This window comes from Strongylocentrotus purpuratus, unplaced genomic scaffold (genome assembly GCF_000002235.5).
Source record: "Strongylocentrotus purpuratus isolate Spur 01 unplaced genomic scaffold, Spur_5.0 spur5_scaffold_8, whole genome shotgun sequence".
NCBI classification, from domain to species: Eukaryota; Metazoa; Echinodermata; class Echinoidea; order Camarodonta; family Strongylocentrotidae; genus Strongylocentrotus; species Strongylocentrotus purpuratus.
Window position 1 is genome coordinate 15,179,387 of NW_022145614.1, and position 14,934 is coordinate 15,194,320.

At 36.8% G+C, this 14,934-nt stretch overlaps 2 protein-coding genes across 2 annotated transcripts in view; both read right to left on the reverse strand.

The window, feature by feature from the left end:
• Window positions 1-1,375, reverse strand: part of LOC100894008 (GATOR complex protein WDR59) — a 46,091-nt gene extending 44,716 nt beyond the window's left edge. The window contains exon 1 of the mRNA XM_030975659.1: window positions 1,273-1,375. Coding sequence (XP_030831519.1) covers window positions 1,273-1,335 — 63 coding nt within the window. The 5' untranslated portion in view covers window positions 1,336-1,375. The remainder of the gene's footprint in view (window positions 1-1,272) is intronic.
• A 2,837-nt stretch (window positions 1,376-4,212) lies between these two features.
• On the reverse strand, window positions 4,213-12,913 carry LOC752684 (protein shisa-5). Its single transcript, XM_030975234.1, has 4 exons — window positions 12,723-12,913; window positions 11,735-12,009; window positions 10,958-11,080; window positions 4,213-9,438 (listed from the first exon to the last, which is right to left on the reverse strand). The coding sequence occupies exons 1-4, from the start codon at window positions 12,851-12,853 to the stop codon at window positions 9,062-9,064; spliced, it is 906 nt and encodes a 301-aa protein (XP_030831094.1). The 5' UTR covers window positions 12,854-12,913; the 3' UTR covers window positions 4,213-9,061.
• Between the last annotated feature and the right edge of the window lie 2,021 nt (window positions 12,914-14,934).

The window sequence follows — 14,934 nt, forward strand, 5'->3', positions numbered from 1 at the left end:
GTCTGTTAAAAAGCACAGCTTGTTAAAACACAGATCACCTTTACAGAAACAACATTTTTTTTAAAGAAATAGGTTACAATACAGGGGGAGGGGGACTAACAATACTAATCTAGTTACCTATACAGACTATAAATAAATATCAGATCTACCACTAATTTACAAGATATGGTAGACTAAAAAAGAAAACAGAATAAAGATAATGGAAAAGTAATGGAAAAGAAATAGGGGAAGGAGGATAATATACAACATGGCGGGGGGGGGGGGGGGGGGGGGGGGGGCAATGCTAATCCAGCTACCTAGATCTAGACTAGTATAATTGAATATTAAGGCCATGTAAAATTGATTTCATGTTGATCGTCCCCGCCCGCTTCCTTTTTGGGGGCCGCCTCCTATTTTTTGTTATTTGTTATTTTTTTTTTTTTTTTTTTTTTTTTTGAATTTTTTTTTTGAATTTTTTTTTTGAATTTTTTTTTGAAAGAAAAAAAACATGAAAAACACTGCTAAAATGGCTCTATTTCTGATTAAAAAAAAAAAAAAATTGTCGGCGGCCATCTTGAAAAAAAATAGCCTCGACTGTCAGGGAAAATGTACCGAGCGGCCATTTTGAGCGGCCATCTTGAAATATCAAATATCAAATAACATGGTACACCCTCCTCCTCTTTTTCAAAAAATCCGGACGATCAACATGTAATCAATTTTACATGGCCTAATAAATATCAGATCTATTCACTGTAAGTGTACAGTAGATGAAATTTCAGCTTACGTTTGTACCTGAAGTTAGTGACCGTAAACTTCACGCATGCTCGCGGGCCCGCACCCCTTCGCCGTATATGGTTTGCAGTTGTATTGTAACTATTCAGCGGTTTGCCGTGAAACCTGTGCAAACTTGTCTTTGTTTTTAAGAAAAATACTCCAAAAAAGATAAGAAATTGACACAAAACTCAAAAGGAGTAAGAAATTGAACAACTTTATAATGACCATTATTTGAACAATTGATGAAGATTAAGTTGATTTTTCGGTATGTTTTAGTAGGGTATCTCCACGCCGAAGTTACGGGTAAAAAATTATACAAAAGTACACCAGCGCTAGCGCCACTAAACTTGTTTAGACACAAGCGGAATACATGTATGTTTACTAACATCAATGGGCATACGTGGGGCACTATACAAAATACGTAGGTAAATTCCGGGCTTCATATCTACTTATCATGTTATTAATGAAAATTGTGAGTTCATTCATTCGTCTCGTACTCCTCTCATCATTTATAATTACCTGAGATTCTGAGCAGTTTTGTATAGAAACATTTTCAGCCGTCCAAGTCCAGCGAGTTGACATTTTTCCAGCAATTATCGATTCTATGTGACCTAGATATCGATATTCATCCCGATTCGTCAATCTGCCACCCACCCCCCCCCCCCCCCTCTTGAATTCTCCTCCTCCTCCTCCTCCTCCTCCTCCTCCTCCTCCTCCTCCTCCTCCTCCTCCCCGTACTCGAACGTCCTCCACTTCCCACTCCTTTTCCCCTCCCTCCCTCCAATAATTTGAAAAGTGGGCCCTTTAAAACAAATAGCCTACCGGGTACATAAACAATATATAAACTTTTAAATGGAAGGTGTTTCCTAGGCATAGAGCTCCTCCTCCTCCTCCTCCTCCTCCTCCTCCTCCTCCTCCTCCTCCTCCTCCTCCTCCTCCTCCTCCCCGTACTCGATCGTCCTCCACTTCCCACTCCTTTTCCCCCTCCCTCCGCCTCCAATAATTTGAAAAGTGGGCCCTTTAAAACAAATAGCCTACCGGGTACATAAACAATATATAAACCTTTAAATGGAAGGTGTTTCCTAGGCATAGAGCTCCTCCTCCTCCTCCTCCTCCTCCTCCTCCTCCTCCTCCTCCTCCTTTACTTTAGAATAGCTTTAGAAATAAATCATGTAATCTGACTATTATTGGTGCTTGCATATTGCATGAATAACTTATGTTAAATTCGGCCCCTTACGATCATAATTTTAGTACCTGAGACATATTTGGCTAACAGAGCCTCAAACACTTTATCGCTGTGTTTCGACATCAAAAAGATGAATTCGTGTGTTGCTATTACTATTACAGAGCCTCAAACACTTTATCGCTGTGTTTCGACATCAAAAAGATGAATTCGTGTGTTGCTATTACTTTCCATCTAAAATTATTGACTGTAGACCGTTTCTATGTTCCCTTTAGAAGAGATACCTGCCCCGTTTGTTCTTTGCGAGTCTTTATCATCAGTGATCAATATTCTATGACGTTAATTCATAACATTGAAGGGACAAAACACGACAAAATTTAAACATTTGGGCACTTTAGGCAAATTTACCCCCTTTGATCACTGGGCGCCATCATTTTCATTGTTAGATTTCTCATTTGAATTATTTCTTTATTCAGTACCCCAACCCTTTCCCTGAATCATCCATATTATTAAAAGAAATAGGCCTAGACGCAGCATGCAGGAAAAAAAAAACGTCAACGTTTTAGAAAATGCATACCCACTACTAGTAAGTATCCTATCCTGCTTTTATAGTACGCCATCCTCCTAGTTCCCTTCACATCCAATGAACTATCATAGCGCCCTCTTTGTTTCTCTTATTGGCAATAATTTTCAGTGGACGTATTTTTCTATTCTCCTTTGGGGTCGGCTTTGCGGTAGGGGTGGGGTGGCCCCTTTGCCTTCTTCACCTTGGAGCCGCCTATAGAAAGGCCTTCATTATAAATGAGGATTTATTTAGGAAGTCTAATCCGTGAACGAAGTCTTCATCTTTGTCGCAAGACGAGTTTTTTTTACAACATATAGAGGCCTACTCTAAGGTCATGGACCATTACGTTCTAATCTTATATTGTTACTGACTTTAACTGACTGATTGCAAATTGTAACACTGATTCTGGAGCTATATATTATAAGCTACATTTGTAAATTTGTAAATAGTGTATATATATATATATATATATATACGTTCATTGAACAATATGAAGATTACATTGCGTGTAGACCAGCTAACAAATTTTGGGATTGCATTAAATTTAAAATAATAAAATATTTACTCGGGGGAAAAACCTTGATTACCATGTTGCTAGTTGGTAGCTCCAGCTACCAAATAAGAGGTATGAACGTTGTATTCACTATCTATCAATGTACTTATTAGTGACGTGATGATAAATTCAAATTCAAATTCAAATCATAAATGTGATTAGTGTGAATAAAATTATTAACATCTCCTATTTTGTAAGGTCATTCAGCACGAGTCTGGACAATTATATTCTCTCCATATCCATTACTATATAGCCACCATCATCAACTCCATCCTCATCACAAATCATCATTTGGATTATCATTAATCTCACATTTACAATGAACATTATCCCATCATCAGTTACAACGTGACTTTCATCAGACATCACCCCCGCCATCATCCGGATTCACATCATAATCACTATTGTTTAATGAATAATGCATGTAATTCTGACAATTATTATCCCATTATTTCTCCTTTCATGTCTCAACACCATCACCATCTGACATTCAATGTTTTCTCTTCCCTTTCTCTAATTTAATACACTTGCGATTCTGTTGTACCTTACTATTATCATGTAAAATCATATCAATTGGAAAAGAAGACCTTCGGGTTATCAATACAAAAAAAAAGGACCGTCATTAAAGTAACTCTCGCCTTTGTATTATTTAATCACAATTTTTAATTTGATAGCTTCATCACCATCCCAATTATTTAGTTTTTCTGATGAACCTTATCCCATGATCTCCATCAGCGTTTACTACCACCAACTTCTCTTCCTCCTAATCACCATCACGTTCATCATCATCACCATTCATTACATTTACCATTTTTAAACACGCTTATGTTCATCATCATCATCGTTATCGTCATCATGCTCTACTTCTTCCTCCTCCTCATCAGCAAACAAAATCTTTAATCTTCCACCACGTTCTTCTCAATCAACAGGAAACTCCCATCCCTAAATATTGCTACGTTTATCCCCATCATCCCATTGCCCCCCCCCCCCCACTTTCTTACAACCCTCTCCGCATCCGCTTATCGTACTATCCATTGAGAGAGAGAGAGAGACACACACACACAGAGAGAGAACGTCGGATACCCTGCGTCCACGTACATACAATAATTATAATCAGTAGAAATAAGCAACACATATTACACCAAAATCAGGACGATGTTATTTTTTATGTACAATTCAAAAACTTGTTTTTATTGATACATGCAAAACTTAGAAAATGCATAATACATTTAAAGGGGGTGCTTTTAAATTACAAAGCGAGACGGGAATGAATACAAAATAGACCTGGTACAACGAAATAAACCTAAAATTTTGCAAAAACATCACAATCGCAAATAGAAATTAACAGTATTTATTTATACTGTATACGTGAACACAAATCTCGTATTTCATTCTCACAATGAACAAGTTAACACAAGTAAAATAGGTTTTTATACTAAAACAATAACAGTATCTATACTGTTCCTAAGATTCCATTATAATAATTATAAAAAATCCTAATTGGATTTCATTAAAAGAGTCTCAGTTTGAAAATAATAACACTGTCACGTGTACAGTCTGAAACAAAAACTATGATTTCTTTAACGATATCAAGAGTAAAAAGAGTTACAATATCGACACGCAAGAAGCAAAGTGAGATTCCGCTTGAGGTCTGAAACCTAGATTAAGCAATGTTCACATTACTCGGAAAACATCGACCAGTCATAGTACCACAGCAAAATTATGTGAACTTTATAAAACTAATTGATTGGATAAGTGTTAAAACTTGATTAATCTTGTCTTGTACCTTTTTAGTAATCCATTTTTGTTTAAATTATGCAATTTTTCTGCAAGATATCTGCACTTCATTTCAAGTTGCACACGATGCGTTATTTCGAAAGTGCTATTACCTGCACTAATCAAGTCTGTAGAGGGCGTTCATCCCATGCCCCAGTAATTCACCGCAGTGGGTACACTGTTATCATTATTGTTATTACAAAATTATTCTCATTATATTTTCATTTTATTATCATTATTGTTATATATATTTTGTTTGGGGAGAGGGACAATGTCCTTCCGATATCCCCCTTCCATCGTGCGTCATAGATCGCACCAGTCGTCAAAGCAGCCCTACCTCTGGCAAATACGGTCCACATAACAAACAATAAGGGGTAACTACGTCGTTGTGAAGTTGTTGACACTTGACAAAGTAAAATATAATGAAAATTATCGATTACACTACAATGTTAATAATACATAATATACCCGTTTTCTAAAAGAACCACTTATACAAAATATGCTTTTGAATGGATGGACTTTATGCGCCAGAAAAGCAACGCACAGTTTGATCATACATTTAAACCAACCAAATGCACGAAAACGAACATTGTGTTTAATATGCATTCTTAATTAATGAACAAAAAAGAAAATAATTGCATTTCATGTACAAGCACCACGTTAACCTTGACCATCACAAAAGCAATCATAGCAGAATGGCGATATTAAAGTATTACGAATGCATAGGCCGAATTCATAGGGCAGCATCCATGTAACAATGCAGAGTTAATTGTTCATTTCAAACAAGCACTGGTGGATAATCCAAAAAAAATGGCAGGACAATTCATCTATCATGAACAATTTCAGACATCAGTGAACAAAACATCAGGCCTTTGGAGTAAGAAAAGTTCATTTTTTGCATCAACATGTAGCATCTAGGGTAACAATAATCTCATTCACATTCTAACGAAGACACATTCTTATTTACAAACAGTTTATAATGTCCAATACAATTACATATCGTATCCTACACAACATCATGGTCTACGTATTCAGCATACTTAGAGGCATGATAAATTTGACTCTGGACTATCTTACATTTTACATGAACGTAGTTTTACAAATATAGTACATTTAATATCAAATACGATCTTGTTTGGACTAGCAGGTTTTCTAGAGCTACACTTTGGGCGACGTGCGAAGAATCAACATTTGATATAGACTCGCTCAAAAATTGTGGCATGGTTAATTCCAAACTGTATAATTATTATACAATGTAATGATAAAAAAAGACAGACAAACGTTCACATATAAAATTTAGCTAAACCTGTTATGTATACGTAGAATAGAGGAATTGAAACAGAGAACGGTGAGACAGAGAGAGAAGAAGAACAATAAAGGAGAAGAAAAAGACGGATTAAAGGAGAAGAGAAATGTGAACAATCATGAGTTCCAAAGTACCATTACGATATGAATGGCATTTGGAGATCCACCCTCCCGTTTATCCTCAAGTAATTATAATCAACGACCCATCGAAAATATGATATATCAGCGCATCGACGCGCCGAGGTTGAGCTTTAAAACGGCAATAAGTCATCAGTCTCCCTCGAGTATAAAAGGTACAAATCATTTCTAATGTTGTTAGCGATGCATCTAAATAAAGCAATAAGTTAAAATGGCATTTAATGTTACATGTGTTGTCACACTACCCGACTACAGTGCTCTATCAAAAACACACGCCCCTGATAAAATGTAAATAAAAGCAGGAAAATATCATTTTTACAGATAAGGTCTAGTGCAAAGAGTTGGAAAAATGGTTAAAATGTGGAACATGCGATAAAGATTTGGCAATATATTTATTAGCTGAATACATATTAATGCTGGGCTCAGTTTGTCTTTAAGCCCGAGAACTTTGGCGATCTTGAGATGAAAGAAAGAAAATAAGTTAAGAATAAATTCAATTGAAATTCTTTCGATGCTACAATTAAGATAGATTAATATCCCATATTCCCGATATTCAACAGTAACGCTCATTGCTGTCGAAAAACGAATACATTATCTGACTGCAGTCTTGTTATATTACAGATGCATACATTTAAAAAAGAAAGGTTCTTTACAAAAACAGATATTTCCATCTTTTACAGAAATTTCGGCAATCATGACAGTATACGCTCTTTTACACCCATTGTACACGAGACGCTATTTCCTTTGCTTGCGTTATGCGCGTGCGCCAAGCAAATCACAGAAGCAAATTAGCGCGTACGCCAGTAAACTGACACATTCCTTGCAGCGTTACATTTCGCACTCTTTTTTTTTGGTGTGAGATGTCAGTCCCATTCCGTGCGTCAAAGACCACTCATTAGTGACTGCCGCAACGTAACGTCAGCAAAATGACGCTTCGTGCGCAATGGGCATCACATATTTCATGAAAAACATTACATCAGTCCTCTTAAATCAAAACAAGCGTCAGCGCACGACAAAATAAACAATAAAAGTACAAGCACAGCTGAAGACATCGCAGGGTTGACTGCAATATTTTCATCATTAGGTTCCGTTTTATTGGCATGTTGTGTTCCCACGCGTGTGCTGTATCCTTTTAATGTGCAAAATTGTTCAGTCGGAAAAACCGTAAGGGATTTTACATGACAGTCGTCTTTTCAAATTATGCTGTAAATGTGCACAAAACGCTTTTGATGCAATTAGAAGAAAAGAACGCATTTTTATTGGACAATGCGACGCGGCGGTGTGCGATAATCCTATTTCAAAGTGCAAATACCGTGCGTTCCCTCTCTCCATTTCCGGAAGAGTTTCACGATGGAAACTATTTATATCATCCACTGCTTCAGCGCATTGATACTTTGTAAGATGGATGTAATTATTTGCCTCAGCGGCGCTGCAGAATAATAAACATCGTGACGTGGTTTCCTCACAGCTTACTCCGTTATTTTGAAACGCTTTTCATACAAGCCTGCAGAACCTACCATAGACGGCTAAGAGATATTCGATTGTCAGCAAAGTACATTAGTATATCATTCAAAGGAAATGAAAGATGGTGTTTGTATCATTCTTGAGCGTCTTAAGATATAACAAAAATCGTGTTGATATTATCGTGCAGACGAAGGGAATGCTAATGATGAATGTAACTTGTTACTTTTTGTCTTCTGTGACGATTTTGTTTGGTCAGTGCTCAGTATACATTTACAGCTCGCCTCTTCTGGAAAATCAATTTCCATGAGAAAAAAAATGAAGATAAGGAAGAAGAACTTTTCTTTATACTAGCGTCATAGATTCAATCGAATTGCATCACACTTTTTGATAGAATGCTTCTGTGCGAATAGCCAGATGAAATACAAAGTTTGGTCACTGGCCCAAGATTGAGCCATTTATGATTTCAACAACCTTGTTGCCACAAATGTTTATTGTACCATAAAGTGGGATACGATATATGTGATTCAAATATTTGGCAATACCTCTAAACATTGAAACTAAACCCCTTTAAAATCTTTCCTCATATTTGTTTGTTATTATTCTTTCATTTCAAAGGTTTTCCCTCGCAAGAGAGATATAATTAATCCGATCCTATACAGCGTATGACATTAGGCATATAAATACTAACAGGTAAACAAACCTTGGTCCCATGTGTAAACATTAAGTACAAAACATACGAAGTTTCCCACGATAACTGATAAAGTTTGCAAAATTTCATCTCCTTTGCCTTGGTGATACACTAGGTGATACACTAGTCGATACACAAGCAATATCACATGAAAACAATGATGCTGGCATTTATACGGATATTTCCCTGCCTTAGAGGAAAGAAAAACATCTCAGTTATTCTACATCTTTGGCAATTTGTAGAATATAATTTGTTTGAATGAAAAAAGCTGAGCAAATAGCGTATTATAGACTTTTTATCTGTTACATGACTTTATCAATACAAAAGCTACCTTCTTTGAGCCGAGTGCTACCTCTATGTACATTTCCACAAGCGTTAGTGAGCTGTCAATCCCGCTAATTTCTAATCTTGTACTACATGGTGAGCAAGCAGTTCCTGTACAAAATAAAATGTCCATTTATATGAGAAAAAAACGAACTCATCATTTTTCCAATTGACAGAATAACTTCCACCACGAACGTACGTATAAATAATAGAAAAAGGTGAGTTCTTAAATTAGATATATGCTACAGTGCAAAAGTACATCATAATTCTTATGCAATGTGATAGTCATAATATGGCCGAGGGGTGCTGTCCCTAGACTTTCTGCGGGAACTCCATCCTCCCGTTCTCGTAGTTGTACCCTACACTGTATCCCCCGTTGTGGAAAGGAGGGTAGCCGGGTGGAAAGTTAGGGTAGGGCCTTCCCGCCGTGCCGTTGGTGTTGCCGTTTGATGCTTGCGATGAATAGGATGAGTAGTTGGAATTGTGGGAAGGATATGAACCGGGTCTTGGCGTAGGTGGCGCCCTGTATTGTGCCTTCTGGTCTGAGGGGTTGTTTCGTTTGGAGCAGCAGCAGCAGCATACAATACATAGTACGATGAGACATAGAAGCAGAAGGCCAACGGCGGCACCTATCGCTGCCATGACGGGTACACCTAGCGTTTCAATACCTTTCTCAAAAATATTGGTAGCTGCATGGAAATAGAAGAGAAGAAGAACATAAAGATAGAGAAAAAAAACAATAGTATTAATGTTTCTGCTACAGTTGATCTTGCTTCATGCAATCAGAACATTAGAAAACAGGTCTGTTTAACAACATCTCTTACTATTAACTGCAATACAGCAGTAGGGGAGGGAATGACTTAACTGCAATTTTTAGCAAAGGTTTGCAGGGGAGGAGAATGACTTCATCATATTTAAAACTTTCTTACAGGCAAACGAAATTGAAGACATTAAGCTCAAACACCATTTAGAAAAATCATCCACTTTTTGGACTACAATTTACACTACTGGAAAAACCCATAAAAAACATTGAAGTCTGCTCATACCGATTTTGGGCTGAGTAGTGCGCAAGCGCCACTCATCGATGCTCTGCATGTGTTAGCATGGAAGCGAGTAGAGTCACGTGAGCAAAAAATTGTATCTCACCAAAGTTTGCATTTACACTGCAAACATCAGTGAAACTTTGGCAGACTTTGGCAAAAATAACACTCTAGGGTGGATTTTTTCGATATTGATTTTTTTTTTGTTGTGGTTGCATAGCAACTGCTGGCGAAACATCAACATGTGAGAAAAACCAATGATTTTTGGTTCCAGTGTAAATGCAGCTATTATAACTCTGTACTCCCCCTACTTGAAGGACCCAATTGTATTGTATTGTATTGTATTATTTATTCGGCACTTTCAAGAAATATAACAATTTAACAATATAAACATGGTAAATACAAAATTGGAATGACAACAAATGTGCAAATACAAATTTTTGTAGCAATATTCTGAGTGCAAAAGATGGCGGCCAGGGAAGAAGAGAGCAAACTTAATTACTGTAACCGTGAAGGTCCCTCCGCCCAACCAACTGATGCACTCAGAAGACTGGTAAAAATATAGCATAAGGACAAATAAGACAAATCAAGTAACAAATCAAGGATAAACAATAAAAATATAAAGAAAGGCGAGGCACGAGCATATGTAACGCCAACATAGAAATTATAGATAACATATTACAAATTTGCAATTTCAATAACATATTACAAATGTACAATTTCAAATTGTAATTTGGGTTGGATGTTATGAAAGGAAACTAGAGGGAATGACTTGAAATAGGTAGATGAGCCTATGAAGATTCAAGAGGCATCACAGGAGTTCATCAGCATTGGGATCTAACCACATCGACAAAGAAGCAAATAAACCTCAGGACTACACTCTTGATACTCCATAATAGACCGATTTACTAACATTTTCAAATCTTATACATACTCTTTAAGCAAAGGTTGTTCTTGACAACCTAAAAGTTTGCCGAGGCTTGCTTGACATAACAACAAGTAATGTTAGCAAACTGGATTCTAAGTATTGTAATTCATTCATTAATAACAGGTTAATGTAATAACTCCTCAATAGGTCCCCAGGAAAGATAAAACCATACATTTGCCTATGTTAGTAAACAGGTCTACGTATTCTGTGATATTCGATGCTTCCCTTTCATGTACTTACATGCTTTACAGTTACTGGGTTCCTCATCACTATCGTCATTACAGTTTGGCATGCCGTTACACGTCAGCAAGGGGTCTATACACATCGTGCCATCGTTACACATGAAACACTCTGGAGTTCGCTCTGTGATGGAAAGGGGAACAGAAAAATTAAAATTTCATTCAGAGCCAAATTAAATGAGGGCACAGTCATGAATCCATGATCATCCGATTCACATGTTTTTCATTACAGTAACTCCACTAGATTTACATGCTGATCCTAAAAAAATGTGCTTTTGTGTTTCACAGAAACAACAGTATTCCAAAGGAAAAGCTGTGGGAGAGCAAACAGTGCCCAGAACAACAAAAATTCTTTAGCAATTACATCTATAATCTACCATTTGAGTTGGTCCAGTTTCACCATCATCTAGCCATGATATTGATGACTTTTCCTATTATTGTCAAAAGTTTTGTTATGTACCAAACAATCTAACATGATCTTGAATATATATTTTTTTTTTAAACCTTAAAGAACTACACCCTCCCTCATTTTTTTGTCAATTAATTAAAGCCCCACTGCACTACTTATAACTAATTGCGCCCCCTATATTGCAAACAATGCCTAATCGGTGAGCGTTGGTCCCCCATGATCCTCTTTTTCTTATGTTAATAATATTGAGAGCTTATTTGATGAGATAACCACCTGCCAGTGACCATGCAGGGATGTCTTATCCCTCCTGGCCAAACTAGTGCGACGGGGCTTTAAATCTTTCTTAATGACTTGTGTAGTGTAGTGTACCTTGTGGCTGTAAGAAGGCTGTATATGTGAACTTGATGCCGTTGTCTGGACTCGGGTACTCGTCCGTTTTGAATCGTACAGTGACCACGTTGCTAACCGATTGGTAGTCATCGGGAAATTTGCCGGTGCCGCCACAAAGTCGTACCTCTGGCGTCAGAATGTTACTCTTGATAAGGAAGATATTTCCAGACTCGTAGATGGACAATGAATCGCCTTCTGACCGACACCTTCCCTCGCGGCTGTCGTACGATCTTGCGACGTCAAAATAGTCGAACCTGCGAGCAAAGAAGAAAAGATTACCACATGCAGATTCCAGAATCATCTTCTTTCAATAACTTAACAAATTATGAACTTATGAAACATAACTCATCTTTTAACATGACATAATTGCTATGTACTGCCGTTGACATGGTTTTCATATTCATAATCGAATTGGAATGATGATTGTAATAGACCTATGTTATGATCAAAACAGGGTGTACATCTAAGACAGGGCTTTTTGCAAGAAACTATTATTACTCGAAGTTCAATGACACTTCCTGTGTGGTCTTAGATCCCTTTGAAGTGCATGGTAAAGAATTATACATGTAACACTTTTGGGGGATCTTAGATTCAATTCAATACAATTCAATTCAATTCAATTTTATTTCACATCTCTTTAAAAACACATTAGAAGATATACAAACAAATGAGTATAAATCAAACAATATAAATATAAAAACATTCATTGACATGGTACTGTGAAAGAAGGATGGAGGGCGGTGGATGCAAGGGATCAACAAAGGTCATTGGCCTGTCAAGGCTGATCCCCTATATTACCATCCTTCAAGAGAAATACATTATAAAAAATATTTAAAATAAAAACAATCAAACAAGCAGGTAATATGACAAAGCATTTAAGCAGATAGAGGAGCCGAAATTTATTTTCATGGGTTTTCCCTGTATCATCCTCCTAAACTTTAACGAGAAGTAATATTGAAAGGCTCACCTAATATTTATACGTTGTCCTTGTTTGGCATTCATTGTGAAGGTGCAGTCCATGTCGCTTCCATACGGCTCGTTCTCTACGTCATAATGTGAGGCAACTTTTCCCGCGGAGTCACTCGAGTTCTTTGGCATGCACAGGAGGGAGGGTACACGGTCTTGAATGAATACTGTAAGAGACAAAAAAGAAATTAAATTTATTATCACAAGATTATTATGGGTAATGCCATGTTTCAATTTACGTATCTGGATGAAAAACTACATTATATTTCATTAAAGATGGCCAACAAGTAGGAACAGTAAGAAAAGTAGGAATAAAGTCCTGAAGGAAAAATGAAATGAAAAATATGAATGGAACGGAAAACAAAATTCAAACGTTTCGTAGTAGTACTGGTCTCAAGGTAGTAGCCTCTTGTCTAAGTCATATATTATATGAGTCATTTTGTCTCTTTATCGTAAATGCACGTATTCAAGACATGAAAGAAACGGAAATATTTTTAAGTCAACTAACAATGTAGGAAATGTTGGGAAAGTGGGAGCGCTTTGAATGCCTGTTAGATTAAAAGTTATTCAACTATGACGGAAGACCAAGCATAAAGCATTGACATTGTGTTGTTTGTTTGTTTGATTAATTTCTAAGGTTATAATTATAATTTAGAAGAACCATCAACAAACTACTAACCATTGCGACTTCACCAACGAATATTTCTTTTAAAAAAAACTAAGGGGCATTTGCATAGAATGGGCGGCTTATGATAATAACCTCAAAGGTTGCAGGGGAAATTTATCACGATTCATTTACTTGATCGAGTCCAATCGTCGAATCAGGCATATATTCTCGTCTGCATGATTAGCTGATTTGAACGTACATCAATGACTACTGATGCATGGCCGAGTGTATTGGAGAGGAAATTATGAATTTTTGACATTCATGACCTCTCCCCAGTTATCAAGATGACTGTGTAAGCCAAATGACGATGTTAAATTAGTATTATGACTGGCAGTAATTGCGTATAAAATTTCGACGAGAGAGGAGATGCTGGGCGTAGAAGAAAATGGGGAGCGTTGGAGGAGAAAAACATCATTCCATAGATGTTTGTACGGATTATAACTGAAGTCGAGAGCACATTAAACTTACAACGGAAACTTAAACTTATCCATGCCCTGAATTATGACGTCAAAAATGACGATGATAATGATGATGATGATGATGTTGGCCCAACTATTGCGAGGTTAATGTCACTTCAAATATGACAATTTGGTGTAAGGTGTCAAAAGGTGATGCTCGTGTGTTTAAAGATCATTCGCATTGCAAAAGTTTACGAAACGTGCTTTGATTCAGAGGAATGTAGATATCCAGGAATGGGAGACAATGTTCACGTAACACTCATGTGTATACTTTACATAACTAGCTAGAGTCTATACATTGAACTGTACAATATTATTCATTATTGCAAACAAATATATATTATTTTAACTCAGAAAATGCACAATTTATTCATGTGTATATAAGCTAAAGTATATCAAGATTTGTCATTGCCCCCTTTCACATTGTTCACAAGAAGGGCAGAAATGCAAAGTATAAAGTTGACGGTGTGAAGAGTTTGAGAACAAGCAGGTTAATCATCGAAGTACATGGCGTGGAAAATCGAAAAGCAAACACCAATATCTCCCGAGTTCCTTTGAAGGCTTCCTGTAGCAAACAGGAGTGACCATATAGAACTACCATATGACAATACAGAGAGGGTTGCCTGACCTTACACATAATGGACACGTCTTTCATTCGCATCTGCATCTAACTTCATGGAGAGATGGATGAGAAGACGTCCGTGGTATTGATATTGTGTCCGAGATCAAGAGTAGGACATTGTAGGTTAAGACATGGTGATTGATTGACAGTAGTTATCACTGAAGTGAATAACTGACTTAAAAATCAAAGCAGTATTTGCATTTTGAGGCAGAAATGCCACACACATTATACGCTTGAAAACAAGAAAAGTCCATTGTTCATTAGTTGATAGTTGTTTTTTTTCCTTAGGGGAAACTGCATCCAAAATGTTCAAATCATGTCATTCTGATTTCTTACGTTGACAACTTTACAGATCGGCTGTCTATATATATTGTTTTCAATAGTTTTTTTTATTGATTCCAGATTCCAAACAATACAAATTAATTTTAGAAATAAAATACAGTTGTGTTTCCTTGACATGAATTCA